Consider the following 12,422-nt stretch of genomic DNA (forward strand, 5'->3'; position numbering starts at 1 on the left):
TCCATTTCGCCAACCATGCGGGCCAACCCACCTCGGTGTCTGAAGATGTTTTACTGTCACAGACTAATGAAAAACGTATGTAGCACGTTTATAAATGTTATGCAGTCAACATAAAAGTTAAAAAATCATTAATTATTAAAAATGACAAAACTATACGAGTACGTTTTTAGTTGGCATTGTAAAATTTGTATGAATCTCCCGTGATATTTATTTTTTGGGAGCTTCAAGTTGCTAGATTTGTAATTAAAGAAACTATAATTGATCTTTTTCTAAATAAGTTTCTATTAACTGTCTTTGCGATATGTATACGTCATATTATCGATAAAAAGCTTCTTGTGATAGGTTAACAGTAACACATGGTGTGATATAGCAAGTGAGTAAACTCACAATTTATATGACCTAACCCGATATAACTGGCTTGACAACTCATCTGTAGGAGATAAATTTAGAATTCTCTTTTTTAGAACGTCGCAAAAGAACCAGAGGAAACCACTCATCGCATGTACTAAAAACAACTTGCGCTTGCATCCAAAATTATAGGACTATCAGGATAGGTACGGTTGGCTAAGGATAGGTAAAGGAGCTTGCGTACGTGGAGCGGTTAATATAAATCATATAAATATAAGTCATATAAATTTGAAAAAAGATTCGGCTCGCTGTGCTCCAGCCTTCTCCAGTCAAAGCGGATAGGGGGAGGTACTACTTGGTGTTTAGACTAGCAACAGCCTTTAACACTGAAGGAGCTACTCGTACTTCATTAGACATTCTTCGCAGTGGATTCAGAACTCCTATTTTTCTTTAATTTAATTAATTATCAATAAGAAATTATAAGCAAGTAAAAGTAAGGGATTGAAGCTTTGACATACATAAATTTTGTTAACACTCCTCGTATATATCTTATCTATTTAAAAACAATACTTAATATTTTTCTAAATTAAATATTACAGTCCTCGGACTCGGATCTCTTATGTGTCGGGTGAGTATACCTATCAAATAAATATGCATGTCTGTAGGCCTATCTGAATGTGTTTGTATTTCAGAAATTTGCTCATATTCAGTTCAAAAAGTTTTAAAGCTAGTATAACTTCTATTTGTACCATAAATATTAATTCTGACTAATATCGTGGATCATTTCACCCATATTTAAAAAACGTATTCTGCTAAAATAAACCACAGTATGGTAGAACCTTCTATTTGCAATAAAAGGAAACACGCATTGGGACACCAGTGTGAACTTGGCTGTTTGTTATTCAAATGGAACTGATTGTATCTCTTTCCTATCTTCATACCTTCCTACCTTCTAAGCTTTCTCCTGATTTATCGCATCTGTTGTCAATTTGTAAACTTTTTACGTATGACTGGGTAACGTATAACTTTTACTATTGTAGTAAATATATGACAAATTTTTGTAATATAATTAGTGCTTAAGTGACAAAGGCTCTATCAAATAATATAGGTACAAATATTCTAGTTCGTTAATAACTTAATCAGACAGACGGGTTTATACAAAAATTATATAAGTAACTGTTGTGTACAGATCTGTACAATATAAAATTTTAACGTAGTACAATATTGTGGAAATCTTAGAAGTAAAGAATTTCTTAATGTCATAATGCAATTGAGAACAATTAGAATTTTGCTTATATCTCTATTAAAAAATGCCATAGTTACACCTGTTGGTTATTTTTAATCTATGCTCCCTAATTGGTAGGATGTTATATTTACTTACATATAATACACAACATTACATACAATCAAGTTAGGAAGACAAGTAAATCATCACCGTAATTTCGCAGCCCCTTGTTTTTTGAGACTCAATTATTTTGTATTTAGCCATTTCTGACACATGTGTTTAAGTAAATTCAAAAGACAAAATTCTGTTACTTTTCATGCAAATTCATTAAAGATTCATCTATTGAAAACACTGAAAGATATTCTTTTGAATTTCTAACGCCAAGTTTACCGAAATTCGTTGATTTGTATGTCGATTCGCAGAATACTTAAATGTTATTTTTAAATCGTACTTAAAAGCATTTTGGTTAAAGTAAAGAATAATTATTATTTTACTAAGAAGTATTGCAAAATTTATGATTTAGACAAAAGATTTAAGCTCCATTCCTGTAACGTTCCTAGTAATAAAGAATAAATGAGACCTATTTAGCGGATGAATAAAACACGTTTAAAGAATCATAAGTTATTAAATACATCTAACATAACTTTTACAATATTACTTGCATTATTCACAGACAAAATCCATTTTAATTATTATTTTAAGTAAAACAATTACTTCGCTGGTTTGTTTTCATATGATGACTATAAATACAACATTTGATATATATTCTTTATCGAGATAACAAGACAAAATAAATAGTGGAACCGAAAATATCATTCATTGAAACTAAGTCCTCATAGACGTGCAAAGCCTAAAAAACCATTACGACTTTCTCATATCATGGGAAATTGCTAACAATGAATATTAACATAATATATACCAAACATGTGTCTACTAACGTTTTTAAACTACATTGGTTAACCGACGCTTATAATCACTGTAAGTTAGTTATTAAAATAATTTATTAATTTTATAATCAGGTATACAAGGGGGGCCAACTTCACCGTACAAGGCTGGTGTTTAATAAGTCAAAAAATGTAACTCCTTTTTTCAAATGAAAATGTTGCAATTTTATAAACATACTGCACAAGGCAAATCCTGTTAAATATTTCATCTGATTACCTAGCAAAGAACTATGCACTAAAGAATTCCAAAATTACCATTATTTGTTTTAATATTTTTAAGACGTTCAATTTCGACTATTTTGGTTCCAAAACTTTTCAAAATACGTATATTTTTAGATTGCCAGGAACATGCTTGAAATACAAAAAAAAATATTAAATAGGACAGAATTTACTCCTATCTTATAATAACTGTGTACATTATAGAAGTTAGAAGACTTCTTTGTAATGTTCTAGGAAGAAAAATCCCAAAACGGAAAAATGAAGGAAACCATATTTTATTATTCATTTTCTATACAAAATACAAGTTGCGTTATCAAATACATATCATTCCATACGGCATTAAACGGTTATTTTATAACTTGAAAATATTTCAAACAAACTATCCTTTATTATTATTTTAATAACATTTGCGGATCAAATCAAAGGATAGATTTTATGTATAAAACTAATCCTGCTGTAAGGGAATGAAACAGGGTTAAACAGTTTCAGAGCTGCTTTCATGAAAATGACGCGAACGTTACGTGAGGGAACAGTGCTTAGAGCAGCGGCGTCTGCTGCAAAGTAAATTGCTTCTTTAACGCTCCCGGACGATGTCAACCATATTACTTTGATAAAGTGGCGGAATTTACTTCATACTTAGTGTAATGAGTACTAGATATCTTCCATCTGTACAAAAACCGTTTAACTTACAGATTGTGTGTATTACAGACGTTACAGTTCAAACACTAATTACGCTCTTTTAATTATCTTTATATTAAATTTAGTCAATGGGTTTCTTTCACTTAAATCACATCGTAATGGTACTAAGACAAATACATGGTTAGAATGCAATAGTTAATTGCTGTAGTCAGAATTAAATCGTACAATAGTAGACAATGTTTAGTATTTATTTGAAAACAGCTGGGTTTACTACAAACACCTCCTTTACAAAATACTCGTATAACCACTATCGAAGATTACACGTACCAGATATAAAATAAATACTAAGTAGTCCCTAAATATAATTGAAGGGCTAAGTTGATGAAGGAGGTATGTAACAAAAACAAGTTTAGAAAGATATGAGCTCTCAAAGATTTTACCTTACTACTTTTTTTTGTATGATATTATTCCATTTACTTTGATGTAAGTATACTACTATGGGTATTTTGGGTCTTTTTTATTAAAACTGTGTTAATCTGACTATATTTAGTATTTAAAAAAATAATTTTTTTTTTGTACATACCTCGTTCTTTCATTAACAATGGAATTATTCTTAGATATTTTCAAATGATGTTAGAGGTATTAAAATTGAAACTACTGATAAATTTCATAACAAAATTATTAAAAATTACAAATTTGTGTACAAAATCTTTGTTCTTAAGAGTTTTTATTGCAATTCATTTAGAATTTGCATGTACCACCACCGGTGATGCTCAGAGATAAATTGGAGCTGCTCCCTCAGGTTTTCAAGTTTGGCTTCCTTGATCGAGCTTGTTTTTTTCTTTGCAGCCTACGAATAGAGACTTCTTCTTCCAGTTTAGGCACACTTTTCAAGGAATGAAAAATGTTTACTTTTCTGAATGGAGTAAATTCATCAAAACAAGTCTTGAACTGGTAATAGCCGTACTCATCAACATGGAGCCATTTTATATGGTCTCTGAAATGTACTTGGCTGTTCCCCATATCTTTTTTTTGTTGTATAGTTTCATATTCGTCATCAAGGTATTAGTATCTCTAAAATGATATGTCATGTCAATGACTTTATTCTTCCTACTGGATTTTTACAATAATTTCCTTGTACTCCTCAGGAGAGTATATGTTCTGATGTTTTCTTAAATTTGTCTCAATACGGCCGAAACCTCTGTCAGAATCTAGGTATGTATGACCTACCTCTGGGAATTTGTGGTCCATTGTTTTAAAATGACACTTGGGTACTAGATATCGGTAAAGACAAATTAAGAGGAAATTCTTATTTTGACCTGAACAAGAACAATGTTTGATTACTTGCAGTCTCATTTTTAATTACAGTTTTTAGGCCCTAGGGCTAAATTCACTAACTCTCTCCATCTAGAAGTCATAGCACTATTATACAGGGTGACTGCCGGGAACCGGACGAATTTGCAACAGCTGTTACATCGTTGTTACACGTTCTAGGGAGATTGAGGTTTATGTCATTGTTTTGAGTGAGCTTTACCATTTTAGTCACGATGGATCAGTGGTCAGTTTCAGCATCGTGTTTTTGCATATGGACACATTTATTAAAAATGGCGAATCTTCAATTTATCAAAACACAGCGTATCTTTCCGACGCCACTTTAATATTGCGCGAAATGACACGGTTCCAAGCCGGAATACATTGCTAAGATGGGTGCACAAGCTCAGAACAACAGGAACAGTATCAAAGAAAAAGCCACCCGGTCCAGCAAGAACAGTGAGAACACCAGACAACATCGCTAGAGTGAGAACTGCTTTCATGAGGAGCCCGGGTCGCTCTGCACGAAGACACGCACAAGAGCTACGCATGAAGCGCGATTCTGTCAGAATAATTTTTAAAATCAGATTTGAAATTTCATCCCTATAAAATACAGGTGGTACAGCAACTGAAAGAGAGGGACTATGGACAAAGAGAAGATTTCGCAGTACGTATGCAGGTGTTGTTTACTGATAATCCCTGATGTAATGATGTTAATGAGCGACGAAGCTCACTTCCACTTAAACGGTTCAGTGAACAAACAAAACTTACGATATTGGGCTCCTGAAAATCCATGTAACTTTCATGAAAAAACCACTCCACTCTCCAAAAGTAACGGTTTGGTGTGCTGTAGGCCACTTTGGGATAATTGGTCCGTATTTTTTTGAGGAAAATGGAGTCACACAGTGACAGTGAATTCTGCACGCTATGTTCACATGTTGGAAACATATCTCAAGCTACAACTTCGGAGGCACGAGGAATACACGTGAAAAATGTTTACTTCCAACAAGATGGGGCTACAGCGCATACTGCCGCTGCATCGATGCGAGTTTGTGAAGAAGATGTTCCCTGGCAAGTTGATTTCACGTTTTGGCGACGTGCCGTGGCCGCCGAGGTCACCAGATTTGTCGCCCTGTGACTATTTCTTATGGGGTATTTGAAAGCTCGTGTCTATGTTCACAAACCACGAACATTTATTGCAGCTAAAAGATGCAATCACCGAAGAGGTGAATTTGATTGGACAAGACATGTTGATGAGAGTGCGTAATGATTTTCTCCAGAGGTTGGAAACCTGTATCCAGGATAACGGCCATCACATGCATGATATCATCTTTAAGAAATAAACCCAAACTAGGGTAAAAGGTTCCATAAAACATATGTTTTTTGAAATGGTATGTTTTTGACCAATATATATTCCACAATTAAATAATTTTTACTATATAAAATAAGGTTTGTACTATTCATTTAAAATACGTCCGGTTCCCGGCAGTCACCTTGTATTAATCATAAACAAATGATATAATGGAGCTTACATTACGAATAAACCAAAGATTTCTTTCATTCTGGGCACAAAATTACGATCAGCTGTTTTAGTGCATGAAGGAGGTATGTTACAGACTTGTTCAACATTGTAATGGAAGATGGAGGTATGTGCATATGAGTGGTTTCATACCTCTTTCTTCCTTGGTAATATTTCATCAGGTTTTTAATGGATGAAGGAGCTATGTTCCAAGACATAGAGGTACTACACTGGAATAAGGAGGTATGTGAACAAAAATTGTTTCATACCTCTTTCTTCCTCCAAGGCTTGGATTAATTTTGTAACATAAATTCTTCTTCCATTATACTTCAGAGTTCAGTGTGTAACATACCTCCTTCATCAAGTGTTTATTTCCTTTGCAAGGCGTCTAGGAGCGCTAGTGTCAGTGCCGTATGTTAGTATAACACATAACACCTTCATCCATGATGAAAAGTCAAATCTTGAAAAAATGTTTACATACCTCCTTCTTCCACTTAGCCCTTCAATTATTAGAAGACATCCACTAAAATAATATAACGTACATTGATTTTACAATTACTACAAATTGTGATTCTAAATCTAATTCTAAAAATAATTAATACTATAAATGTGAGGTTTTTATATATTATAAAAATATTGAAAAGCTATATACGTTACTATGTCGCATGTTAATACGGTTAATATTAAATATAACCGTATTCATTTAGTTTAGAAACTTATTCTACGATGTTCTGGTACCTATCGTTATTACCCTTAAAGCAATGTAAAGCGTCTGCTATTTTCAGCGAAATTCATAAAGCGTTATGCAAAATAATTTATCTCTTTTTTGCTTACATATAAATGCATCTTAATACGAAATATCCATTTTTTATTCGTTATAACAGACAGAGAGACAGGTATAAATTAACCTTCATGCAAATCACCATGTGTAGTATGTTATATATCGCAATGACGGACAAATAAATAGATAGAAATAAAATTCCTTCTAGCTAGTTGAGAGATAGGCATCGCTAACGCTAGCCAATGTAGAAACTGATTAAAATAATATATTTTATTGATAAAACACTTTACACGCTATATGACACTTAACCACCTAGAATAAAATGTGTTATAGCATGTTATGTACAAAACATCCGCTTCTTTGATGTCTTCGTATTCAAAGGAAATATTTACGATGGCAGAACGGGGTGGAGCGGGTTTGCCAAACAAAGGGCACTAACTGCATTGAGAGAAACTATGTCTATATCATATTTTCTTTACTGTTGCTATAGCGCAGTAACATAATCTTTTATGTTTAACATTAACAGTATCGGTTTTAAATTGTGCAATAAGGGAAAAATAATTTGATGAGTCATTTATACATATTAAAAAACACAGTTTTCCTATTGAGTTAAACATAATACTTCACCAACGTTTCCTGAATAGTTGTAATATAAGATGTTAATCTTAAGTGCACTAAATAATTATTTCAGTGTTGCTTTAGAGGAAGTATGTAATCCACCTATAGGGTATCTAGGATTAATGTATTAACTAATTTAGCTATGTATTGTGTCAGATCCACGATTGCTCAGATCTGGTTGATCAGAAATTTGTTATAGAGATAAATGCATTTCATTATTTCCTCCTGATCAAAATGTTTTTCTATACGGCCGTTTCGCCCAAAAGTATTTTCTTAAATTAATCTATATTGGTAATAAACTATTGTACGGTGTTATCTCAGTAAATATACGAGAAAACCGTCTTATCGCTACTGTGACAATGGACTTGCAACTGATTAGCCAGGCTTAGACTTAACATCTTCCTATGATAAACATCTATGCAAAATAGTTTATAACAGGCTATATGATCATTGTGATAAGATTCTGTAGAATATTGTTCCGTTCTTTGGTAGACTAGACACAAACTCGATGGATGCTTTTTATTAGTCATTATCAGTGCGGGCAACCTGAATGCCACTGCATATTAATTATTATGTAGGTCCTTATTATAATATATTTAACCTTTGTAAAAACATAACCTGTGCGTATGTTTATTACTTTTTTTCTTATTTATAATACAATCTTTTATTATTTTAAAATAAGAACTAATTTTATCTCGTAGATTTTAGCAGTACCGTATTAAATATTATTACCGTTTAATAACATGGTCCTAAGATCTTAATACAATTTTCTTCAAAAATATAAATGTATATATATAATGAGAAAGTCATATTTTCTTTATTATTAATATTGAAAATGTCATTTTTATATTTCAATATATCCTCTACACTGTTCAGAAATGTAGCTAATGACATGGCCTATATCCGAGATAAAAATCCTTGCTGAATATGGAAGAGCCTTCTCCAAATCTCTTGATCTCTTAAGCTTCCCGAAGCTAGCTCAGCAGTCCTGTTGCTATTTTTCTCTGGATTCATCTGATACTTCCAGTTAGATATATAATAAACCTTTCTACTTCAGATATTGTTCAAGTGAGTGGGTTTACGTAAGTGAGACCTATAAGCTGTTTTTGTACTTTAAGAATATTAAATGAAAAAATTTATCGTACAGACATTTTACCGGAAGATTATTGTATTATTATGAAGAATAGATCTTTTCAAACATTTTTAATGTAATTATTAATATGACGGAAAACATATTCAACAATATTCAACAATTAACTTTATTTATTATGAAAATATTAATAAAACATTCAATGTAGTGTGATATTTTTCCAAATAACTACAATATTAGTTGAAAAGTTATACAGGTATACATAGTTAAAGTAAAAATTAAATTAGGTTAAACAGTAAGTAGTATGTTTCATTTGGGTAAAAATAAATTCAATCACTGTCGTCTTGGAGCCAGAGCTAAAGAAGTCTCCTTAATTCTTAATCCTTTCCTTTTGAAACAGGAACTAGAGGATCTGATTGAAGATTTAGAAAATGAATCTCTGTTCATGGAAGTTACATACTTGAATGGTAAATTCTTCATAAGGATATAGTTCTCGGAACACAGTATACTACCTGGGTTGGTGTACTTGACAACGTACAAAATAATAGTGTACGTTCTGTTTTCAGAACAATTCTTTTAACAAAAAACAAGGAAAAAGCTAATCTTGTATCATAATTAGCTTATTCTCCATAATCATTTTTAATTGATAATTTATTGATACCTGAGTAGCAATATCCGGAGTGCAAAGGTTTACCAACATCACTCTCAGCCTACAGAGTAAAGATATCTTAAAAACATTGCTGTGTGTATTCATAACAACATGGCAGATTTTTCTTACGATTTTAAAAATAGGCACGAACGCCTGTGGGATCTTCTTCCAGAAACCCCCTTAATTAGTGACTTGTTTTTTTCTACACTAATATCTTAGACGCATTGTAAACTTATTTTTTTATTTATCCAAGAGCATTGGACTCTGAATACTGCAGTGTATGTACAGTTTATCTTGGGCTAGACACTGCCTAAATATATCCCTTTCAGCACAATAGGAAGAAAAGATTTTTTTCTGGGTTGAATGTCGAGATGCGAAATGGAATGTGAATTAGTATATACTAATATTAAATTTTACGTTTACGAGTTTTTATTGTTGTAACTACAATTAATGTTTTCCTAAGATATTTGAAGCTTAAATTTTTCTACTCATAGGTTTCCAAAACAGCTTTAAACATAGATTTGGTCACTAAAATTTAGATTTTTAAATGAATAATTGCTCAATGTCGGCTATGACATCAATCCATGAGACATAGCACATAACATAAAATAGTTTAAATGATCTTTATATAATTTTAAGTGTAAGATTTATGTTTTAACGTTCAAACAAAACCCAACAACCCTATTGAAACGCTTTATTTAATGGATTAGTTTCACGAACGACTTATTAGCGAGTATATTACACTCATTAGTATCAGGGTTTCCCGGAATCGGACAAAATATAGTACGATTGTGTTTACCCGCTGTTTCTCTATCGCATACACCTTTAGTGTTACAATGTAATTTTTAAATCCCACGTAATAAAAACATAACTTCTCAAGAAATATGTGGCTAAAAGTTACGTATGAATTCCAAAACACAATTTATAACGCTTGGCTCTAGGTTTCTTATAATCCATATGGAAATTACCATTCAGAAATTAACTCCTATCACTAGGCTTCTATAGATAAAACATGTATTAGTCAACGTTGGCTTACATTGGTGAAATGTTTCTATATAGGTGCAAGGCGAAGTAAAAATTTTCTAAATGCGACCGGTTAGTGCCGTTAAATCATTTTTAAAACTTTTATTTCATAGTTCTTGTTACCCCAGTTGAGAAACCAGAAAACATTATGTATCGATTTTCTTCTCAATTCATTTTAAACTAAGGTGAGTATTTTTCTCTATTATTTATGTTACTTTATCGTGTAAGTCATAAGTTAAGTATATATGTATATCTTGTAATATATATAAGTGAAACATTTTTGAACTAATTGTTTAATACACTATTTCAATATGAAATATATCTAGTCAAAATATAAACATTAATCGGCAGCCAGATGATCCAGTACAGAATATTGTTATTTAAAACCATCAAAGGCTTGATAGAACAAATAACATTATTGTATTCTGTCAATAATTTTCTGATAAAGTTAATTGAGACAGTATAAGGCAATTAAAAACTATATTTATGTAACAAGTTTGCTATGATAACATAAATATATCACTAATCTTTAATTATGTATAATTTGAGTATTTAATACCTAAAAATAAAAAACTATTGGGCTCGGCCGGGATTTGAACCCGGGACCTCTCGCACCCTAAGCGAGAATCATACCCCTAGACCACCGAGCCACGTTAGGATTACAGACTATATAACAGACAAGTATAGTGGGCAACTTTCTCTCCTGACAAATATCTGCAGAACCAAGAATGACTACGCTCATTATGCTACAAGTACCTCGGTGTCACTAGGAGCCCAAGAATGTTTTGTGTGTTTTTTTGACAATTCTATATCAAACGCTTTTGGTTTTACCTGGATTTAATTTAAAGCGAATTTCTGAGAAATGTTGTGTTGTCATTTGGTTTTATGGCTTCAAACTCACGAAGCCTGGTAACAAGAGTAATATCGTCAGAAAACATAAGATTTTCTATTAAATATAGTTAAACATAACTCAAGAAGAGAAGAGGACCCAGCAGCGATCCTAGTGGAACAAAATTTCTGATAAATAAAGTGTGCAGTAATAAGTAATTATAGACAGTTACTAACAAAATCTTAATCATGCTCAGTAACGATATATATCGTTTTATATTCATGGCCATCAATGAAAGCTATAATAGGAATCAAACACATTATGGTGCACGAAACTTCGATTTAAGTGTTTTAATTTCGCAAGTTGTAATATATTTCTACTTTGCCAATTGAAAGATATTACTGTATTTTTACTGTGATTTTGCTTTATTATAGTTTGATATAATAGTGATTATACTATCGAAAGATGTATTGTAAATAAAGAAATATATATATATATATATATATATATATATATATAAAACTTAATAGTCTGACATATACAGCTAAATTTTTAAGCCAAAGGAAAATTAAAATTACATACATATAAGTGTAATAGGTGCCACTCTGAGCCACATCAACTTCCACTTAATGTGATTAAAATCTGGAACCGTCATAGACTTGGTTTCTAGAAACCACATCTAGAATGGCCTCCACATGTCGTTCTGAAGAGATCCAAAAAATATGTGCACCAGAACATAGAATGAGAACATCTCGTCATCCAGATTACTCTTGATTTTGTAGTCTAGGTATCTCTAATGTGGAAATGACTTCGTCTGAGCTTCTTCATAGCTGACCTTCTTTGGATATCTTTAGACAGAAGTGGACACCAGATTCAAAGATTCAAGAACGTGACAAGGTCATATTTCAAACATGCGATAAGTGGAAGGTTAAATGGAGCTGAAATCAACAATCGCATAAAAAATTCATACTTGGAAAATATAATATACCATTTGAGTAGTTTTGAGTTTAGTTTTTGAAAGTTTAAATATGATATTTTGTTTTATTGTCTGATCGATCGAAGAATAATATCTAATAAGTTTAGCAGATTTTACTAGATAACCTGAATATTAATCACTCAAGTTTCGTTTCGGCGAACAACCAAACAAATCAGGTGGTAACTAAATTTAGCGTAATGGTAGGCCTGGAGATGCGATTTCCTGATGGGAGTGGGGGAATGGTACTATTG

At 32.0% G+C, this 12,422-nt stretch overlaps 1 protein-coding gene and 1 non-coding gene across 2 annotated transcripts in view; one reads left to right on the top strand and one right to left on the bottom strand.

Moving 5' to 3' along the window:
* Nucleotides 1-6,394: 6,394 nt before the first annotated feature.
* The window catches only part of LOC124355599, a 49,013-nt gene continuing 42,985 nt past the window's right edge, over nucleotides 6,395-12,422 (top strand). Inside the window, exon 1 of the mRNA XM_046806762.1 lies at nucleotides 6,395-6,448. Within this exon, the coding sequence (XP_046662718.1) occupies nucleotides 6,395-6,448 (54 nt within the window). The remainder of the gene's footprint in view (nucleotides 6,449-12,422) is intronic.
* Nucleotides 10,945-11,016, bottom strand: Trnap-agg. The gene has a single exon. It is a non-coding gene; the product is annotated as a tRNA-Pro (tRNA).

The sequence above is a fragment of the Homalodisca vitripennis genome, chromosome 2, assembly GCF_021130785.1.
Source record: "Homalodisca vitripennis isolate AUS2020 chromosome 2, UT_GWSS_2.1, whole genome shotgun sequence".
NCBI lineage: Eukaryota > Metazoa > Arthropoda > Insecta > Hemiptera > Cicadellidae > Homalodisca > Homalodisca vitripennis.